The sequence below is a fragment of the Bufo gargarizans genome, chromosome 11, assembly GCF_014858855.1.
Source record: "Bufo gargarizans isolate SCDJY-AF-19 chromosome 11, ASM1485885v1, whole genome shotgun sequence".
Taxonomy (NCBI): Eukaryota; Metazoa; Chordata; class Amphibia; order Anura; family Bufonidae; genus Bufo; species Bufo gargarizans.
The window spans coordinates 18,198,822-18,222,940 of record NC_058090.1 but is presented as its reverse complement, the minus strand read 5'-3'; the positions used below and the strand labels follow the sequence as shown (position 1 = coordinate 18,222,940).

The following is a 24,119-nucleotide window of genomic DNA, read 5'->3' as shown; positions in this document are numbered from 1 at the left end:
GGTGACAGGTTCTCTGTATATATAATCTGCTCAGCTCCTCCTGCTCTATAACACGCTGCCTGCAGATTACACGGTGACAGGTTCTCTGTATATATAATCTGCTCAGCTCCTCTGCTCTATAACACGCTGCCTGCAGATTACACGGTGACAGGTTCTTGATATATAATCTGCTCAGCTCCTCCTGCTCTATAACACACTGCCTGCGATTACATGGTGACAGGTTCTCTGTATATATATCTGCTCAGCCTCTGCTCTATAAACACTGCCTGCAGATTACACGGTGACAGGTTCTCTATATATAATCTGCTCAGCTCCTCCTGCTCTAAACACGCTGCCTGCAGATACACGGTGACAGGTTCTCTGTATATATAATCTGCTCAGCTCCTGCTCTATAACACGCTGCCTGCAGATTACATGGTGACAGGTTCTCTGTATATATAATCTGCTCAGCTCCTCCTGCTCTATAACACGCTGCCTGCAGATTACCATGGTGACAGGTTCTGTATATATAATCTGCTCAGCTCCTCCTGCTCTATAACACGCTGCCTGCAGATTACATGGTGACAGGTTCTCTGTATATATAATCTGCTCAGCTCCTCCTGCTCTATAACACGCTGCCTGCAGATTACACGGTGACAGGTCTCTGTATATATAATCTGCTCAGCTCCTCCTGCTCTATAACACACTGCCTGCAGATTACATGGTGACAGGTTCTCTGTATATATAATCTGCTCAGCTCCTCCTGCTCTATAACACGCTGCCTGCAGATTACACGGTGACCGGTTCTCTGTATATATAATCTGCTCAGCTCCTCCTGCTCTATAACACGCTGCCTGCAGATTACACTGGTGACAGGTTCTCTGTATATATAATCTGCTCAGCTCCTCCTGCTCTATAACACGCTGCCTGCAGATTACACGGTGACAGGTTCTCTGTATATATAATCTGCCTCAGCTCCTCCTGCTCTATAACACAGCTGCCTGCAGATTACACGGTGACAGGTTCTCTGTATATATATCTGCTCAGCTCCTCCTGCTCTATAACACGCTGCCTGCAGATTACACGGTGACAGGTTCTCTGTATATATAATCTGCTCAGCTCCTCCTGCTCTATAACACGCTGCCTGCAGATTACATGGTGACAGGTTCTCTGTATATATAATCTGCTCAGCTCCTCCTGCTCTATAACACGCTGCCTGCAGATTACAGGTGACAGGTTCTCTGTATATATAATCTGCTCAGCTCCTCCTGCTCTATAACACGCTGCCTGCAGATTACATGGTGACAGGTTCTCTGTATATATAATCTGCTCAGCTCCTCCTGCTCTATAACACGCTGCCTGCAGATTACACGGTGACAGGTTCTCTGTATATATAATCTGCTCAGCTCCTCCTGCTCTATAACACGCTGCCTGCAGATTACACGGTGACAGGTTCTCTGTATATATAATCTGCTCAGCTCCTCCTGCTCTATAACACGCTGCCTGCAGATTACAGGTGACAGGTTCTCTATATATAATCTGCTCAGCTCCTCCTGCTCTATAACACACTGCCTGCAGATTACACGGTGACAGGTTCTCTGTATATATAATCTGCTCAGCTCCTCCTGCTCTATAACACGCTGCCTGCAGATTACAGGTGACAGGTTCTCTTATATATAATCTGCTCAGCTCCTCCTGCTCTATAACACGCTGCCTGCAGATTACACTGGTGACAGGTTCTCTGTATATATAATCTGCTCAGCTCCTCCTGCTCTATAACACGCTGCCTGCAGATTACACGGTGACAGGTTCTCTGTATATATAATCTGCTCAGCTCCTCCTGCTCTATAACACACTGCCTGCAGATTACACTGGTGACAGGTTCTCTGTATATATAATCTGCTCAGCTCCTCCTGCTCTATAACACGCTGCCTGCAGATTACACGGGACAGGTTCTCTGTATATATAATCTGCTCAGCTCCTCCTGCTCTATAACACGCTGCCTGCAGATTACACGGTGACAGGTTCTCTGTATATATAATCTGCTCAGCTCCTCCTGCTCTATAACCACGCTGCCTGCAGATTAACGGTGACAGGTTCTCTGTATATATAATCTGCTCAGCTCCTCCTGCTCTATACCACGCTGCCTGCAGATTACATGGTGACAGGTTCTCTGTATATATAATCTGCTCAGCTCCTCCTGCTCTATAACACGCTGCCTGCAGATTACACTGGTGACAGGTTCTCTGTATATATAATCTGCTCAGCTCCTCCTGCTCTATAACACCGCTGCCTGCAGATTACACTGGGTGACAGGTTCTCTGTATATATAATCTGCTCAGCTCCTCCTGCTCTATAACACGCTGCCTGCAGATACACATGTGACAGGTTCTCTGTATATATAATCTGCTCAGCTCCTCCTGCTCTATAACAACGCTGCCTGCAGATTACACGGTGACAGGGTTCTCTGTATATATAATCTGCTCAGCTCCTCTGCTCTATAACACGCTGCCTGCAGATTACATGGTGACAGGTTCTCTGTATATATAATCTGCTCAGCTCCTCCTGCTCTATAACACGCTGCCTGCAGATTACATGGTGACAGGTTCTCTGTATATATAATCTGCTCAGCTCCTCCTGCTCTATAACACGCTGCCTGCAGATTACACTGGTGACAGGTTCTCTGTATATATAATCTGCTCAGCCTCCTCCTGCTCTATAACACGCTGCCTGCAGATTACACGGTGACAGGTTCTCTGTATATATAATCTGCTCAGCTCCTCCTGCTCTATAACACGCTGCCTGCAGATTACACGGTGACAGGTTCTCTGTATATATAATCTGCTCAGCTCCTCCTGCTCTATAACACGCTGCCTGCAGACACGGTGACAGGTTCTCTGTATATATAATCTGCTCAGCTCCTCCTGCTCTATAACACGCTGCCTGCAGATTACATGGTGACAGGTTCTCTGTATATATAATCTGCTCAGCTCCTCCTGCTCTATAACACGCTGCCTGCAGATTACACGGTGACAGGTTCTCTGTATATATAATCTGCTCAGCTCCTCCTGCTCTATAACACGCTGCCTGCAGATTACGGTGACAGGTTCTCTGTATATATAATCTGCTCAGCTCCTCCTGCTCTATAACACGCTGCCTGCAGATTACACGGTGACAGGTTCTCTGTATATATATCTGCTCAGCTCCTCCTGCTCTATAACACGCTGCCTGCAGATTACATGACAGGTTCTCTGTATATATAATCTGCTCAGCTCCTCCTGCTCTATAACACGCTGCCTGCAGATTACACGGTGACAGGTTCTCTGTATATATAATCTGCTCAGCTCCTCCTGCTCTATAACACGCTGCCTGCAGATTACACGGTGACAGGTTCTCTGTATATATAATCTGCTCAGCTCCTCCTGCTCTATAACACGCTGCCTGCAGATTACACGGTGACAGGTTCTCTGTATATATAATCTGCTCAGCTCCTCCTGCTCTATAACACGCTGCCTGCAGATTACACGGTGACAGGTTCTCTGTATATATAATCTGCTCAGCTCCTCCTGCTCTATAACACGCTGCCTGCAGATTACACGGTGACAGGTTCTCTGTATATATAATCTGCTCAGCTCCTCCTGCTCTATAAACACGCTGCCTGCAGATTACACGGTGACAGTTCTTTAATGTTCCTCTCCATATCTCAGCCCTAACGGGTTCTCTGTATATATAATCTGCCTCAGCTCCTCCTGCTCTATAACACGCTGCCTGCAGATTACACGGTGACAGGTTCTCTGTATATATAATCTGCTCAGCTCCTCCTGCTCTATAACACGCTGCCTGCAGATTACACGGTGACAGGTTCTCTGTATATATAATCTGCTCAGCTCCTCCTGCTCTATAACACGCTGCCTGCAGATTACACGGTGACAGGTTCTCTGTATATATAATCTGCTCAGCTCCTCCTGCTCTATAACACGCTGCCTGCAGATTACACGGTGACAGGTTCTCTGTATATATAATCTGCTCAGCTCCTCCTGCTCTATAACACGCTGCCTGCAGATTACACGGTGACAGGTTCTCTGTATATATAATCTGCTCAGCTCCTCCTGCTCTATAACACGCTGCCTGCAGATTACACGGTGACAGGTTCTCTGTATATATAATCTGCTCAGCTCCTCCTGCTCTATAACACGCTGCCTGCAGATTACACGGTGACAGGTTCTCTGTATATATAATCTGCTCAGCTCCTCCTGCTCTATAACACGCTGCCTGCAGATTACACGGTGACAGGTTCTCTGTATATATAATCTGCTCAGCTCCTCCTGCTCTATAACACGCTGCCTGCAGATTACACGGTGACAGGTTCTCTGTATATATAATCTGCTCAGCTCCTCCTGCTCTATAACACGCTGCCTGCAGATTACACGGTGACAGGTTCTCTGTATATAATCTGCTCAGCTCCTCCTGCTCTATAACACAGCTGCCTGCAGATTACACGGTGACAGGTTCTCTGTATATATAATCTGCTCAGCTCCTCCTGCTCTATAACACACTGCCTGCAGATTACACGGTGACAGGTTCTCTGTATATATAATCTGCTCAGCTCCTCCTGCTCTATAACACACTGCCTGCAGATTACACGGTGACAGGTTCTCTGTATATATAATCTGCTCAGCTCCTCCTGCTCTATAACACACTGCCTGCAGATTACACGGTGACAGGTTCTCTGTATATATAATCTGCTCAGCTCCTCCTGCTCTATAACACACTGCCTGCAGATTACACGGTGACAGGTTCTCTGTATATATAATCTGCTCAGCTCCTCCTGCTCTATAACACACTGCCTGCAGATTACACGGTGACAGGTTCTCTGTATATATAATCTGCTCAGCTCCTCCTGCTCTATAACACACTGCCTGCAGATTACACGGTGACAGGTTCTCTGTATATATAATCTGCTCAGCTCCTCCTGCTCTATAACACACTGCCTGCAGATTACACGGTGACAGGTTCTCTGTATATATAATCTGCTCAGCTCCTCCTGCTCTATAACACACTGCCTGCAGATTACACGGTGACAGGTTCTCTGTATATATAATCTGCTCAGCTCCTCCTGCTCTATAACACGCTACCTGCAGATTACACGGTGACAGGTTCTCTTTATATATAATCTGCTCAGCTCCTCCTGCTCTATAACACGCTACCTGCAGATTACACGGTGACAGGTTCTCTGTATATATAATCTGCTCAGCTCCTCCTGCTCTATAACACGCTGCCTGCAGATTACATGGTGACAGGTTCTCTGTATATATAATCTGCTCAGCTCCTCCTGCTCTATAACACGCTGCCTGCAGATTACACGGTGACAGGTTCTCTGTATATATAATCTGCTCAGCTCCTCCTGCTCTATAACACGCTGCCTGCAGATTACACGGTGACAGGTTCTCTGTATATATAATCTGCTCAGCTCCTCCTGCTCTATAACACGCTGCCTGCAGATTACATGGTGACAGGTTCTCTGTATATATAATCTGCTCAGCTCCTCCTGCTCTATAACACACTGCCTGCAGATTACACGGTGACAGGTTCTCTGTATATATAATCTGCTCAGCTCCTCCTGCTCTATAACACACTGCCTGCAGATTACATGGTGACAGGTTCTCTGTATATATAATCTGCTCAGCTCCTCCTGCTCTATAACACGCTGCCTGCAGATTACACGGTGACAGGTTCTCTGTATATATAATCTGCTCAGCTCCTCCTGCTCTATAACACGCTGCCTGCAGATTACATGGTGACAGGTTCTCTGTATATATAATCTGCTCAGCTCCTCCTGCTCTATAACACACTGCCTGCAGATTACACGGTGACAGGTTCTCTGTATATATAATCTGCTCAGCTCCTCCTGCTCTATAACACGCTGCCTGCAGATTACACAGTGACAGGTTCTCTGTATATATAATCTGCTCAGCTCCTCCTGCTCTATAACACACTGCCTGCAGATTACACGGTGACAGGTTCTCTGTATATATAATCTGCTCAGCTCCTCCTGCTCTATAACACACTGCCTGCAGATTACACGGTGACAGGTTCTCTGTATATATAATCTGCTCAGCTCCTCCTGCTCTATAACACGCTGCCTGCAGATTACACGGTGACAGGTTCTCTGTATATATAATCTGCTCAGCTCCTCCTGCTCTATAACACAAGATTGTACTACATTTTGTTGTGTTTGGTTCCCTTAAAAACATACATAGGATCCCAATGACTAAAAGATTTTAGTGGTCCCTTCATTTTTTGCACCCTACCCCCTTCTCATACAGTGACCCTGCGCAGTACGCAGCTCCACCACCATCATCCATCTGGGTCCCACTGGTTATAGTGATACAGACACGGGAGGGAAAGTCAGAGTTAAAAGGCTTCTGTTCAGAACAGAGTCCTCAGTGAGGGATGGATGGGAGCAGAACCAGCCGTTTCTGCTTTAATGGCTGTGACCTTGGGGTCAATCACAAATAATATTACAGTCTCTGGCTGGCAGACGGCCATGACAGGTCGGGGCACATGCGCCCTTCTTATACCGAGATATTGCAAAAATGACAAGAGGTGATATGAACCACTGACTTGCAAGACAGAAACTGACATTATGACAGATCGCCTGCTCAGATCCATGTCACTGTTCACCCTAACCACCTATGTAATGCAATCTCATGGAGACAGCCCGCGCCGGGAGCTGAGGAATGGATATGGAGGATGTCAGCAACTGGTGGCAGAGAGAGCGGTGAAAGATGTGCTACGCCATGTTGTGCAATATTATCCGGTGGTATTATAGCCACAATGAACGCTCATTGCCTGTAAGATTAAAATCTGCTTGAACCAGAGCTCTGCTATGTGGCGGAAGAGGCCGAGCCGCGTTCACGGCAAGTGCAGTTTATAGAAGAATAATCGCGACTATGAACGGACGTGGGTTTATCTATGGGGAGGAGGTCGGTGAATCTGTGCAGACAGACTATCACACACCTTATATACACACCGAGGGATATGTGTGCAGACAGCCTATCACACCCCTTATATACCCACCGAGGGATATGTGTGCAGACATCCTATCACACACCTTATATACACACCGAGGGATATGTGTGCAGACAGCCTATCACACCCCTTATATACCCACCGAGGGATATGTGTGCAGACAGCCTATCACACCTTATATACCCACCGAGGGATATCTGTGCAGACAGACTATCACACACCTTATATACACACCGAGGGATATGTGTGCAGACAGCCTATCACACCCCTTATATACCCACCGAGGGATATGTGTGCAGACAGCCTATCACACCTTATATACCCACCGAGGGATATGTGTGCAGACAGCCTATCACACCTTATATACCCACCGAGGGATATGTGTGCAGACATCCTATCACACCCCTTATATACACACCGAGAGATATGTGTGCAGACAGCCTATCACACTCCTTATATACACACCGAGAGATATGTGTGCAGACAGCCTATCACACTCCTTATATACACACCGAGGGATATGTGTGCAGACAGCCTATCACACTCCTTATATACCCACCGAGGGATATGTGTGCAGACAGCCTATCACACCCCTTATATACACACCGAGGGATATGTGTGCAGACAGCCTATCACACTCCTTATATACACACCGAGGGATATGTGTGCAGACAGCCGATCACACCCCTTATATACCCACCGAGGGATATGTGTGCAGACAGCCTATCACCCCTTATATACCCACCGAGGGATATGTGTGCAGACAGCCTATCACACACCTTATATACCCACCGAGGGATATGTGTGCAGACAGCCTATCACCCCTTATATACCCACCGAGGGATATGTGTGCAGACAGCCTATCACACACCTTATATACCCACCGAGGGATATGTGTGCAGACAGCCTATCACCCCTTATATACCCACCGAGGGATATGTGTGCAGACAGCCGATCACACCCCTTATATACCCACTGAGGGATATGTGTGCAGACAGCCTATCACACCTTATATACCCACCGAGGGATATGTGTGCAGACAGCCTATCACCCCTTATATACCCACCGAGGGATATGTGTGCAGGCAGCCTATTATACCTTATATACCCACCGAGGGATATGTGTGCAGGCAGCCTATCACCCCTTATATACCCACCGAGGAATGTGTGTGCAGGCAGCCTATTATACCTTATATACACACCGAGGGATATGTGTGCAGACAGCCTATCACACCCCTTATATACACACCGAGAGATATGTGTGCAGACAGCCTATCACACTCCTTATATACACACCGAGGGATATGTGTGCAGACAGCCTATCACACTCCTTATATACACACCGAGGGATATGTGTGCAGACATCCTATCACACCCCTTATATACACACCGAGAGATATGTGTGCAGACATCCTATCACACCCCTTATATACACACCGAGAGATATGTGTGCAGACAGCCTATCACACTCCTTATATACACACCGAGGGATATGTGTGCAGACAGCCTATCACACTCCTTATATACACACCGAGGGATATGTGTGCAGACATCCTATCACACACCTTATATATACACACCAAGGGATATGTGTGCAGACAGCCTATCACACACCTTATATACACACACCGAGGGATATGTGTGCAGACATCCTATCACACACCTTATATACACACACCAAGGGATATGTGTGCAGACAGCCTATCACACACCTTATATACACACACCGAGGGATATGTGTGCAGACATCCTATCACACACCTTATATACACACACCAAGGGATATGTGTGCAGACAGCCTATCACACCTTATATACCCACCGAGGGATATGTGTGTGCAGACAGCCTATCACACCCCTTATATACCCACCGAGGGATATGTGTGCAGACAGCCTATCACACCTTAAATACCCACCGAGGGATATGTGTGTGGACAGCCTATCACACCCCTTATATACCCACGAGGGATATGTGTGCAGACAGCATATCACACCCCTTATATACCCACCAAGGAATGTGTGCAGACAGCCTATCACACACCATATATACCCACTGAGTCAGCTCAGCACACGTGACTTCCTTCATGAGCTACACGCTGACGATTTCAAAAGTAGGAAGTGATCAGAGTAATAGGACTCCACTGTGCAGATGAGATAGATTAGATATGAGACCGTTAGATAGACTGATAGATTATATAGATATGAGACAGACAGAGCATCTGCAGGAGATGTGTGCATTCAGCTCCGGATACTATTCCCCGGTCTGTAATGTAGATGAAATGTTTTGTCAGCGTTCCTCCGCGCAGCGCGGCTTACCTTCATGCATTTACCCTAACAGATGGTCCTCCGCTGTCCCATAAACTCCCTTATTAGCTCATTTCCTTGCCGCTGTCAGCACATTTATCATACAGAGAATGAGCGCTGCTCACCGGGAGGCCGTGCACAGGAGACGTACCAACATGTCACACCAACCTCCGTCACAAAAAATAAGACCTAAGTATTGGTGACTTTCTTCTGTAGAGTGTAAGCTCTTTGGGTCAGCCCAGCTGCAGAGCATCACAGGGATCCTTCTCTGTAGTTCAGGGCAGCGTCACACTTGAAGGTGCTTGGAGAGATCTATGATGATGGTTTTATTGCGCTTGCACATCTGGGCTCTGAAGTCATTTATGTCACAGATGTGCAGCTCCGGAGGAGACTTCCTCACAACTACTCCCAAGGTTAAAAACTTCATCAGGAATTCAGAGTGGAGTAAAGGTCATGCAAAGAGTGCAGAGCTCGTGGGCCAGCTCAGTCACCCATGACACCTAAGCTCCAGCCAGCCTGCTCTTCAGCGTCCCTGATGATCGGATCTTTCCATAGTGTCATTTACAGATGTTCTTGGATCCATTGATTCTGCAGCAGATCAACCCCCCGTCACCCATAGGTTTACTATGAGAGGAGTCTGCGCTGCCATTTCTGGGTGACACTGCTGCCCAGGCAGGACGTTCTGTGACCCCCAGACTGCGCTCTACAACATCCGCAGTCATTGACTCATTACAGCTTTATACTGAGCAGAGACAACACCCAGGCGTCTCATCTCAAAGGATTCCCAGCAGTCTGCGAGTAAATTTTATCGATCCCATTAAGAATTCCCTTCCTCCTGAGTGCGGCTCACAAGGACAGACAGGCGACATCTGCCTTATTACACCCATAAAGAGGCCACCTCCGGCCCCTCGCACACACATTACCGTCTCCAGCACCTAATCGGCAATCTGTACTTCATCACTCGGGAGTCATGGGGGTTATGACTGCGGCACAATCTAAAGGGGAGTCGGAAGAAGGTGCATCCAGGAGCCTCAGCAATAATGGGTGGAAGTGTCTAATCCTGAGATCCTCCATATACACACACTATGTCCATACCGCACAGGATAAGCAGGACTTATTACAAGATGGGGGCTAAGAACCGCTCTACATGGTGCACAGTGACATCTACAACCAGACGGAAGAGGGGCTAAAAGAAAGGAACTGGAAATCCCCCACCCTTCCTTACCAGCACCTTATCTTCTTTCCACAGAGTTCTCCTGAGGACCCCAAAGATCACAGCCACCTCCACCAGGAATGACATAGATCAGAGTTCCCTCCACTAGGAACCCCAAAGATCACAGCCACCTCCACCAGGAATGCCATAGATCAGAGTTCATTCCACAGGGTCGGAGGACGGCACCGCGTGGGAGGCAGCGGTAGCGTCGACCCGGTCGGGAGAGGGACACGAAGGGTCGTCCGGGGACCTGCTCGGAGCCCCCCCGCGGGCCCCGGCCGTCCCCGTGCCGCCTCCCCAAAGATCACAGCCACCTCCACCGGGAATGCCATAGATCAGAGTTCCCTCCACTAGGAACCCCAAAGATCACAGCCACCTCCACCGGGAATGCCATAGATCAGAGTTCCCTCCACTAGGAACCCCAAAGATCACAGCCATCTCCACCGGGAATGCCATAGATCAGAGTTCCCTCCACTAGGAACCCCAAAGATCACAGCCACCTCCACCAAGAGCCCTACAGATAGATAGCAATCCCTTATGTATAGACCAGTTAGAAAAAGGCTAGCTGATATAATGGTACATAACAAAGCTGATTAATGTGTATGGCCAGCTGACTTTTCACCCATACGTGCAGTGTCCATGTGGTCGGAGGTCGTCTCTGAGCCCAGCAGAGCAGAAAAAGGGGGATGCCCCGCGCTGAGGGGTTGTTTAGTTTGGGTAAATATCAAAACATGTCCGCAGGGTGTGGCAGCGTGATCCGTGGGGTGTGGCAGCGTGACCTCAGCCGGCAGTTAAGTGGTCAGCACAATGACCTGTGCCGTTTCATGGCGAGAGCTCTATAGCCACGCACATCATCCTCCTCAGCACCGGAGACTCTGCCTTCACCACAGGTCAAATCCATTAAGAGCATGAAACCATCGGCTGGATCCGGCTCATGCCGACTATCGCCGCAGCAGGAGCTGGTCAGGGAGGGAACTCACTATTGTACAAATAAGGCGCTGCCGCGTCCAGATGGAGGACGTCGAGTCCTGGGAGAAGACGAGTCAACTGCAATGGAGGCGACAATGTGCGGACAAATAACGGGGCATCCCATACAGTGACCATTCTATTGTGTGATGGTCGGCTCAGCATCACCCTGAGGGACACGCCCTCTCTCCAAGGATATGTGCACATAATAAAACCCAGGATTATTACAGCTCCGTCACATTCCGGACCCTGATCCGTCAGATCGGTACTGAGTCACACAAAGTTACAATCATGGAAGCGCGGATCATCAGCACTGCTTACTGCAGACATTCCTCATCTACCCCAACCTGATCGTCAGTGTGACGACTTAATCACCGAGACAATATAATCAGAGACGGCGTGATGATATAGGACGGCGTGGCGATATAATCAGAGACGGCGTGGCGATATAATCAGAGACGGCGTGGCGATATAATCAGAGACGGCGTGGCGATATAATCAGAGACGGCGTGGCGATATAATCAGAGATGGCGTGACGATATAGGACGGCGTGGCGATATAATCAGAGACGGCGTGGTGATATAATCAGAGACGGCGTGGCGATATAATCAGAGACGGCGTGGCGATATAATCAGAGACGGCGTGGCGATATAATCAGAGACGGCGTGGCGATATAATCAGAGACAGCCTGACGATATATTAACCATTATTATACCAATATAATCTCTGAATATGTGAGGTCCTCAGCGCGGTGGACTCATCCGGTCTGATGAAAACGTTACGGGCGCACTGCGATCAACATCCAGTCCAAAGCATAACTATTATAACTCATCGCTCTCCACCAAGTGGTGGCCATTGCTCCACACCCGGCCCCATACGGGAAAACTGAGCAATACAAGTAGATGTGCCCGGAGCTCTCCGCCCAGTAACATGGCAGTGCCCGGAGCAGAGACACGCATTACGCCTTTCACCCCAGCAGTAGAAACCGCGGGAAAGAGACCTCGGAGCCCCCTGCCTACACAGGGGCCAGAATAAAGCTACAAGGGTTAATGAGAGCTTGTGGAGCCCTGCTGTCTCTGCCGCTGATGGTGACACGAGCTGAAGGCGAAGACGGGCGCAGCCAGAAGGAGCGCAGTCAGGACGCATTTAAGATCAGCCGGCATGGAGGAACGCCAAGCTCCACACTGGGGGCACTTATTAACCACTTCACTGCCAGCTGCATGCAGAAGGGTGGTGAGGGACAGGAACCCCAGAGGCAGGGTAACAACCACCGCCGTTAACCAGTTCACTACCACGCAGGTGGCGATCTCAATAAATATCAGCTTCTACCGCAATGATGACAGCTAAACGAGCACTGAGCCCAATTAACACCTTCACTGCCTAAGAGACAGGAGCAGATGGTAAAAAACAGCAGCTAAAAAAAAAAAGGTACTCAAAACAATTAACACTTTCTGTACCAGTAAGACTGAAGACTGCGCCCCCCCCCCCCCCCAGAAGATTAGGGGCAATATTCCTCTATAGCGCTGACTATACAGAGGCGAGCGTGCTCCCACCCATCACAGTCCAGCAGGGGGCAACACTACAGGTCTGTACACTGTGAGCTCCAGCCCAGAGGCCTGCACAATGCTCACCAGATCTACAAGTTCTGTATATCAGCCCTGAGAGGCAAATACGGACAACACGGAGCAGGCGTCTCACCAAGTACGAAAATAACTGGAGCGGCTGATATCAGTCACATGTGATGTAATGTCTCTGGAGGTTATATCAGCGCTGGAGCGTTATAAGAGGAGCGGCTGATATCAGTCACATGTGATGTAATGTCTCTGGAGGTTATATCAGTGCTGGAGCGTTATAAGAGGAGCGGCTGATATCAGTCACATGTGATGTAATGTCTGGAGGTTATATCAGTGCTGGAGCGTTATAAGAGGAGCGGCTGATATCAGTCACATGTGATGTAATGTCTCTGGAGGTTATATCAGTACTGGAGCGTTATAAGAGGAGCGGCTGATATCAGTCACATGTGATGTAATGTCTGGAGGTTATATCAGTGCTGGAGCGTTATAAGAGGAGCGGCTGATATCAGTCACATGTGATGTAATGTCTCTGGAGGTTATATCAGTACTGGAGCGTTATAAGAGGAGCGGCTGATATCAGTCACATGTGATGTAATGTCTCTGGAGGTTATATCAGCACTGGAGCGTTATAAGAGGAGCGGCCGATATCAGTCACATGTGATGTAATGTCTCTGGAGGTTATATCAGTGCTGGAGCGTTATAAGAGGAGCGGCTGATATCAGTCACATGTGATGTAATGTCTCTGGAGGTTATATCAGCGCTGGAGCGTTATAAGAGGAGCGGCTGATATCAGTCACATATGATGTAATGTCTCTGGAGGTTATATCAGTACTGGAGCGTTATAAGAGGAGCGGCTGATATCAGTCACATGTGATGTAATGTCTGGAGGTTATATCAGTACTGGAGCGTTATAAGAGGAGCGGCTGATATCAGTCACATATGATGTAATGTCTGGAGGTTATATCAGTGCTGGAGCGTTATAAGAGGAGCGGCCGATATCAGTCACATATTATGTAATGTCTCTGGAGGTTATATCCGCGCTGGAGCGTTATAAGAGAGCGGCTGATATCAGTCACATAGGATGTAATGTCTCTGGAGGTTATATCAGTGCTGGAGCGTTATAAGAGGAGCGGCTGATATCAGTCACATGTGATGTAATGTCTGGAGGTTATATCAGTGCTGGAGCGTTATAAGAGGAGCGGCCGATATCAGTCACATAGGATGTAATGTCTCTGGAGGTTATATCAGCGCTGGAGCGTTATAAGAGGAGTGGCTGATATCAGTCACATGTGATGTAATGTCTGGAGGTTATATCAGCGCTGGAGCGTTATAAGAGGAGCGGCTGATATCAGTCACATGTGATGTAATGTCTGGAGGTTATATCAGTACTGGAGCGTTATAAGAGGAGCGGCTGATATCAGTCACATGTGATGTAATGTCTGGAGGTTATATCAGTGCTGGAGCGTTATAAGAGGAGCGGCCGATATCAGTCACATAGGATGTAATGTCTCTGGAGGTTATATCAGTGCTGGAGCGTTATAAGAGGAGCGGCTGATATCAGTCACATATGATGTAATGTCTGGAGGTTATATCAGCGCTGGAGCGTTATAAGAGGAGCGGCTGATATCAGTCACATGTGATGTAATGTCTGGAGGTTATATCAGTACTGGAGCGTTATAAGAGGAGCGGCTGATATCAGTCACATGTGATGTAATGTCTGGAGGTTATATCAGCGCTGGTGCGTTATAAGAGGAGCGGCTGATATCAGTCACATATGATGTAATGTCTGGAGGTTATATCAGTACTGGAGCATTATAAGAGGAGCAGCTGATATCAGTCACATATGATGTAATGTCTGGAGGTTATATCAGAGCTGGAGCGTTATAAGAGGAGCGGCTGATATCAGTCACATGTGATGTAATGTCTCTGGAGGATATATCAGTACTGGAGCGTTATAAGAGGAGCGGCTGATATCAGTCACATGTGATGTAATGTCTCTGGAGGATATATCAGTGCTGGAGCGTTATAAGAGGAGCGGCTGATATCAGTCACATGTGATGTAATGTCTCTGGAGGTTATAAGAGGAGCGGCTGATATCAGTCACATGTGATGTAATGTCTCTGGAGGTTATATCAGCGCTGGAGCGTTATAAGAGAGCGGCTGATATCAGTCACATATTATGTAATGTCTCTGGAGGTTATATCAGCGCTGGAGCGTTATAAGAGAGCGGCTGATATCAGTCACATATGATGTAATGTCTCTGGAGGTTATATCAGTACTGGAGCGTTATAAGAGAGCGGCTGATATCAGTCACATATTATGTAATGTCTCTGGAGGTTATATCAGCGCTGGAGCGTTATAAGAGGATTGTTATAAAACAAGCACTTTTTACCTTTTGATGCAGCACCATCTCATAGATTGTAAGCTCTTGCGGGCAGGGTCATCATGCTTCCTGTTTTAATTGTTGACCTGTTTGCTACGTTATTTATGACTCTGTTTGTACTTGAACCCCCTGGGCCCCATCTACATGAGGTGTCTTCACAGGCCGATGTCTCATACAAGTTCATGTACAGAGAGTATGTTATCACATGTCCCATATACTCATAAAGACGCATTTACACGCGCTGATCAGCAGCAAATTGTCGTGAGGGAAGTGCTGCTTCCTGGCAGTCGGCTGCTCGCTCAGTGGAGGTGAAGTGCTGTATTTACAGCAGCGATCACCTCCACAGTACGAGGACGAGGGATCGCTATTGCGAGTGCTTGTCCCCATATAGCTGAACTGCTTCTAGGCAGATCACTGTTTAGACCAGGCATGCTCAACCTGTGGCCCACAACTACAACTCTCACAATGCTGTAAGCGGATACCTGTAGGCTGTTCGGACATGCTGGGAGTTGTAGTTTTGCAGCAGGTTGAGCATGCCTGTTTGAGACCACACGATCTGCTGCCCAGAAATGATAATTTAGGTGCCTGCAAGAGCAACAGGATCACCTGATGAATGAGCATTTCGCGGGCAGATTGTCAGGAATGAGCGTTTGCAGGAACATTCTTTCCCAATAATCTGCAGGTATTAATCCACTTTAAAAATCTGCTGCCAAATATTATGACCAGCAAGCTCCAATACAAATTTTTACCCTAAACATGAAACGTACACAACTGGAACCAGCATTCGTTTCTGTGGGTTCCCTTATGATAAAAAATAAATAATATACATTTAAAAGTATAAGACACATCACAGTCTGCACTTCTGCCCAATAGCCACGCTGCGGAAGCAAATGGAACCTGTAATGGAGGCACAGTGCCACCCTGTGGATGGATTACAGTACTGCACCTGGAGGACTAGAATGATGGCTATAAACTACCAAAAAGAAGGCTGCAGACACCAGACTGCCCAGAGACAGATGAGCAGCATGTACAGTTGTGTTCAAAATTATAGCAGTCAGGCATCACTAACCTGATCACAGTTTTTGGTAGAAATTATATTTTTACATGGCAAATAATTTACTAGCAGGTGTAGTAGAGTAATAGAAACCCAACAGTCAGGACCTGCTGCTGCTGACTCTCTGTAATTCCATCACTAATAGAAAGGGAAATGTTCAAAATAATAGCAGTGTAGCGTTCAATGAGGGAGGTCATTCATTCTTTGAAAAACAGGTGGCAATTATTGCCCTTATTTAAGGAAGGAATCAGCAAATGTTCTACCTGCCGGTTACAGTGCATTTCTCTCTGAAATTCGGAGGAAAATAGGTCGCTCCAGACATTGTTCAGAAGAACAGCGCACCTTGATTAAAACGTTGATTGGAGAGGGGAAAACATATAAGAAGTGCAGACAATGATCGGCTGCTCGGCTAAAATGATCACAAATGCTTTAAAATGGCAACGAAAACCTGAAAGACGTGGAAGAAAGCAAAAAACTACCATTCGTATGGATAGAAGAATAGCCCAAATGGCGAGGACTCGGCCGACAATCAGCCCCAGGAAGATGACAGAAGGTGTCAGGTTCCCTGTGAGTCCTGGTACAATGAGAAGAGGCCGATGTGAGGCCGAGCGATCTGCAAGAAGCCCCCGCAAAGTCCCACTGCTGGAAACAAGACTTGGGCTGAAGAGCTTACAATCTACCAAAGAGCCCATTGACTGCCTGAAGAGACATTCTGTGGACTGATGGAAGTGAGATGGTTCTTTCTGGGTCTAGTGGCCGGAGACAGTTTGTCAGACGACCCCCAAACACTGAATTCAGCCCCAGTACACTGTGAGGACAGTAAAGCATGGTGGACAAGCCTCATGATATGGGGATGTGTCTCAGACTACGGTGTGGGGCCTATTTATCGCAGACCAGGGATCATGGATCAGTCTGAATCCATCAGAATACTGGAAGAGGTCATGCTGCCTGATGCTGGAGAGGAAACGCCCTTGACATGGGTGTTCCAACAAGACAATGACCCCAAACGCACCCGTAAACGGGCAACATCTGGGCTCCAGACCAACAAGACTGACGTTATGGAGCGGCCGGCCCGATCCCCGGATCCCAATCCAATAGGAAACTTGTGGGTGACATCAAACATGCAGTTTCTGGGGCAAAACCAAGAAATAGAGAAGAACTGTGGAATGTGGTCCGATCCTCCGGGGCCGGAGAACCTGGTCACAGGGGCAGAAGGTGGTGACTCCGAGCAGCACAGACGCCCAGCAGGTCTCAGACAGCGGGTATACAACCGAGTATCAGTGACGGGATTCAGAGGAGAGGAAATCCTCAGACATTTCTCAGTTTATAGAGCGAAGAAGACAAACACTGCTATCTTTTAGAACAGTCTAATATTCACTTTTCTTCAATCTTTTTAGAAAAACACCACAAATGTGATGTTTTTCTTCATGTTTTGATTTGGAATAGAAGGTGCAGTGTCCCCGATGCATCTGTGTGGATGGAGATAGAAGCTATAAGAAGGATTTGGAGCTTTATTCACTTTTTAAACCTACTGCTATTATTTTTAGCACAACTGTATGTGGTCAGAGGTAGAACGAATAAGCAGATGTCCCTGCTCCACATTAACACCCAATGCCGGACGCAGGCTCTTCCCATTGGCCTGCTCCATTCCTTGAACCTGCCCCATGGGAATATGACATAGGGCGGTCAGGAGGCTCCGGCGTCAGGTATCAGGCTCCGTGCAGCTCAGTCTCATCTGAGGAGATGAGCTTCTATCCCTTTCATCATCGGGATCACAACATGTCACCTGCTCTGTGCTGGCGAGTTATGGGACATGGTGGACTTACCAGAAGCTTAAGGACATGGTCGCTCATTGGAGAGGAACATGAGCTGGGCAGCAGAGATTTAGGAAGGTGGGAGAAGACGGCCCTATAGGTCTCGCAGAAGGGCTAAGCTGTGGAGTGGCCGTGGCCCTGGGTGCAGGAGTCACAATCAGTCGAGCTCCCGCCTAGATGACTCTCTACAGACATTTTGGACTGTTTGTATGTCTGCTGCAGTTGGGTCTAGGGGGTTCAACATGTGCCCACCTCATGATGGTACGCTGGGGCCTGCCATCACTATAGAGGGCACTAGGACTAACTAGAGGACTTCCCAGTGCCTGGCCCCTTAAAATAACATCAGCAAAAATCAGGAAACCCCCAGAGCAAAGGTATGTGTGCCCTGTGCAGGGGCACTAAGGGGGGCAGGGAGAATCGGTGGGCACAGGGAGCTGGGGACAGAGGCTCAGGAGAGGAAGGTTGGTTTTCTTCAGTGGTTTAATGAAATAATAATGAAAGACTCCCGGACTGGAGAACGATGGAGACCACAGACGACCTCTGCGTTCCCATGACCTTCCCACCACACGCTACAGGGAAGTGCGCTTAACCCCTTCAGCCCTAACTAGCAGAGTGCAGGGATAACTGACAGGTTATGCACAATGTTATATAACCTTACCTGGAGGGTAGAACATCAGACCCACAGGATAAGACTCATCTGTTCGGCCACCTTGGTCCACAGGTACGTCCCTCCATACAGAATGTCCCCCTCCCCCATCGTCCTGCATTATATGGTGCACCTACCTTCACAGTGATGGGGGTAAAGTAATAGCTGCAGAACATGAGACATGACAGGGAGCAGACAGCAGGGGGCAATGTAGTCCTGGCGATGCATCCCTGAGATCAGAAGGACTCTCCTCTGTTCTGGGACGCCCTATGCAGCGCTACCCCCCCCCCCCCCCCGGCCTAAAAGTGTAAGGAGCCCTGGGATCTCCACCATCAGATAACAACTACCACCACCACCATCCATTTCTACCATGAAGCCCCAGGACACGGCACTGATCTCTCATGGACTATTGAGCCTGAGGCGCCGCACATACTGTGATGTCATCCCCCGGGCAGCCAGGCTGCAGCATTGCTCATGCGTTGTATGCGTGTCTGTACTCACGGTCATTGCACTGTGGCCCCGAGTAGGACGTCATGGAGCAGTCGCAGGTGAAGCCCTCCCATTGCTGCATGCACACGCCCTGGTTAACACAGGATTCTTCCTGACAGGTTGTTGTTGGACCTGAAACCCAGCACAGAAGAGAGAATTGAGTACAGTGGTCCGCTTCACCAACATGCCCCCATCGGGTTCTCAAAGACAAATCTCAAGCTTGTAGCATGCAACAAAATGGCATCTCATGCAAGGGTTGGGCGCAGCCGCCACATGCAGAAACAAGACCCAGAACCCAGTGCGAATATCCTGACACCCGAGACAGGACATGCAGCTAAAAATAATAATTAGAGGTACGGCATACACCCCAGCGCTGTAACCCAACTGGTACCGTACCTACCTCCGCAGGAGTGGACAGCCCTTGTGCCCCCATAGCCTCCTATTGCCTGATATGCCCCCATTAGAGAGGGCACATAAATATGATGACCGCGGGCCGCACAGTCGCCCTCCATGGATCTAGGTGAACTACACGAGCAACAGTGGATCGGCCAGTGCCTTCACCTCGTTCCTACCCCTATATACAGCAAACAGCGGCAGTTATATAAAACTATTTTGGCGTCCAGGGGATAAAATGGCGCCGCAGCATCCACCATATTTTTAAAGCCTGTCGCCGCCATCTTGGACACCATTATTGCAGCCTCGCTGGTTACTCTCTGGTTAACAAAAAATGCATTAGACAGATGATGGGAATCACTGCAGTAATCCAGGCACAAGGCTGGGAGGTGCCGGCACCCTGCACTATAGCAGCACTATAAAGCAGGGTGGACACTAGGCAGCCACATTACTTTACAGTGTCTCCCATGCAGACTGCTGACAGATCCGAGGGTGATGGTGGGGACTTCCGCCCTCTATTGTGCTCAGTCCCCATCTGAGAAGATGTACACAACTGGCCAGCACTGACACAGAGACCGCCAAGGGTCCTGCGTGCCCAGAATCCCCCATTCTACCCGTATAATGTCAGCCCAACATTTCCACCATCGAGCTGCATGCATGGTTGGCACAGGCAAGCGCAGAATCAACCCATCCCCCCACAGACCAGCAAGGCACATGAGAAGAAGCATGCGGAGGAGACACGGACAATGAGCAGAGACAGAGCGCGGTCAGCACTGACCCTTCCCTGGAGACGATCCCCTCCCAAATATCCCCAGAAGCCATGTGTTACCAGATCCCAGAGGATATGGCCACCCGAGCCCTCAGTGCTGACCCTGCTCGGAACAGCCAGACCAGCCCCGCAGACACCGGCGCCCTCTGGTGGTGGTGTGGCTGTAGATGACAGTGCGGGTTAGGTTATGGGCAGACTACCTTGTAGATTAGCTTTGGTCAAAGCATCTTTGTTAGCCAAGGAACAAAAACAAAGCAGATGTTAGTAGAGCAGCGGATATTGGGGTCCCCTTCCCTCAATCCACCGAGAAGCGTCAACCACCCGTATGGCAAAAAAACAAACACAAGCAGCGAAGGGGCGAGCAGCGAGCAGTCCTGCCATGAGCAAAGCTTACAATGCAGAAAGCGCAAAGCAAGCAAGCAAGCTGCCCCGGGGGGGGGGGGGCGACCTGCAGACGGTGCCGCCCCCAGAGGGTCACCTCGTCTCCCCGGTGCCCACAAGCATTTTATACTGACATTGATTCTCATCGCCCCTGTCAGAGAGATGATGGCTCTTCTCCTGTACATACCACCACTGACCATTATACACCCGTCACCCCAACCAGCTGGTCATTATACACCCGTCACCCCAACCAGCTGGTCATTATACACCCGTCACCCCAACCAGCTGGTCATTATACACCCGTCACCCCAACCAGCTGGTCATTATACACCCGTCACCCCAACCAGCTGGTCATTATACACCCGTCAACCCAACCAGCGTTTCATTATACACCCGTCAACCCAACCAGCCAGTCATTATACACCCGTCAACCCAACCAGCCAGTCATTATACACCCGTCAACCCAACCAGCCAGTCATTATACACCCGTCAACCCAACCAGCCAGTCATTATACACCCGTCACCCCAACCAGCCGGTCATTATACACCCGTCACCCCAACCAGCCGGTCATTATACATTCGTCACCCCTACCTGCGGGCCATTATCCACCCGTCTCCCCAACCTTCTGGCCATTATATACCCGTCTCCCCAACCTTCTGGCCATTATATACCCGTCTCCCCAACCTTCTGGCCATTATACACCCGTCTCCCCAACCTTCTGGCCATTATACACCCGTCTCCCCAACCTTCTGGCTATTATACACCCGTCACCCCAACCTGCTGGCCATTATCCACCCGTCACCCCTACCTGCTGGCCATTATCCACCCGTCACCCCTACCTGCTGGCCATTATCCACCCATCACCACTACCTGCTGGCCATTATCCACCCGTCACCCCTACCTGCTGGCCATTATCCACCCATCACCCCTACCTGCTGGCCATTATCCACCCGTCACCCCTACCTGCTGGCCATTATCCACCCATCACCACTACCTGCTGGCCATTATCCACCCGTCACCCCTACCTGCTGGCCATTATCCACCCATCACCACTACCTGCTGGCCATTATCCACCCATCACCACTACCTGCTGGCCATTATACACCCGTCACCCTTACCTGCTGGCCATTATCCACCCGTCACCCCTACCTGCTGGCCATTATCCACCCATCACCACTACCTGCTGGCCATTATCCACCCATCACCACTACCTGCTGGCCATTATACACCCGTCACCCTTACCTGCTGGCCATTATCCACCCGTCACCCCTACCTGCTGGCCATTATCCACCCATCACCACTACCTGCTGGCCATTATCCACCCATCACCACTACCTGCTGGCCATTATCCACCCATCACCACTACCTGCTGGCCATTATACACCCGTCACCCTTACCTGCTGGCCATTATCCACCCGTCACCCCTACCTGCTGACCATTATCCACCCATCACCACTACCTGCTGGCCATTATACACCAGTCACCCCTACCTGCTGGCCATTATCCACCCATTTGTTCTAGTGATCTGAGTTAATGCTGTACTTCCATCAGCCTGCAGGTTTGCGGGGGCGCTATGTTACGATCTACTGCTTCTACTCCTGTAGATTGTGGGCGGTTGTTCATGGGGGGCACTGAATGGCACATGACAACATATTTAGTAATCTCCATAAACCATACAAATCTGTGTGTGCCCCTGGTACTACGGTCTGGGTAGGAGACCATGGAGGTCATAGGGCCACTCACACCTGTCAGGGATCAGTGCAGGGGCAAATCAGGCAAAGCATAATAGGAAGGAGTTAAATGTCAGTGAGCAGATGAAGCCGATGAGCTCGGAGGTGGAGGGGATTCTTTCCTGTTTTCACAACACGAACAGAGAAATCAGAGGCAGCAAAACAGACACGAGAGGTATACAGCTGTGCACGCCCTCAGCCCGCCCCTAAAACAGACACGAGAGGTATACAGCTGTGCACGCCCTCAGCCCGCCCCTAAAACAGACACGAGAGGTATACAGCTGTGCACGCCCTCAGCCCGCCCCTAAAACAGACACGAGAGGTATACAGCTGTGCACGCCCTCAGCCCGCCCCTAAAACAGACACGAGAGGTATACAGCTGTGCACGCCCTCAGCCCGCCCCTAAAACAGACACGAGAGGTATACAGCTGTGCACGTCCTCAGCCCGCCCCAAAACAGACACGAGAGGTATACAGCTGTGCACGCCCTCAGCCCGCCCCTAAAACAGACACGAGAGGTATACAGCTGTGCACGCCCTCAGCCTGCCCCTAAAACAGACACGAGAGGTATACAGCTGTGCACACCCTCAGCCCGCCCCTAAAACAGACACGAGAGGTATACAGCTGTGCACGTCCTCAGCCCGCCCCTAAAACAGACACGAGAGGTATACAGCTGTGCACACCCTCAGCCCGCCCCTAAAACAGACACGAGAGGTATACAGCTGTGCACACCCTCAGCCCGCCCCTAAAACAGACACGAGAGGTATACAGCTGTGCACGCCCTCAGCCCGCCCCTAAAACAGACACGAGAGGTATACAGCTGTGCACGCCCTCAGCCCGCCCCTAAAACAGACACGAGAGGTATACAGCTGTGCACACCCTCAGCCCGCTCCTAAAACAGACACGAGAGGTATACAGCTGTGCACACCCTCAGCCCGCCCCTAAAACAGACACGAGAGGTATACAGCTGTGGCACCGCCCTCAGCCCGCCCCTAAAACAGACACGAGAGGTATACAGCTGTGCACGCCCTCAGCCCAGCTCCTAAAACAGACACGAGGAGGGATACAGCTGTGCACACCCTCAGAGCCCGCCCCTAAAACAGACACGAGAGGTATACAGCTGTGCACACCCTCAGCCCGCCCCTAAAACAGACACGAGAGGTATACAGCTGTGCACGCCCTCAGCCCGCCCCTAAACAGACACGAGAGGTTAGCAGCTGTGCACGCCCTCAGCCCGCCCCTAAAAACAGACACGAGAGGTATACAGCTGTGCACACCCTCAGCCCGCTCCTAAAACAGACACGAGAGGTATACAGCTGTGCACACCCTCAGCCCGCCCCTAAAACAGACACGAGAGGTATACAGCTGTGCACGCCCTCAGCCCGCCCCTAAAA

The 24,119-nt window shown here is 49.5% G+C and overlaps 1 protein-coding gene across 2 annotated transcripts in view; it reads right to left on the bottom strand.

The window, feature by feature from the left end:
* NRXN3 (neurexin 3) overlaps positions 1-24,119 on the bottom strand; it is a 290,952-nt gene that overhangs the window by 109,522 nt on the left and 157,311 nt on the right. For both annotated transcript variants that reach the window (XM_044271725.1, XM_044271724.1), the window contains one exon: positions 19,465-19,584. In XM_044271725.1, coding sequence (XP_044127660.1) covers positions 19,465-19,584 — 120 coding nt within the window. The remainder of the gene's footprint in view (positions 1-19,464; positions 19,585-24,119) is intronic.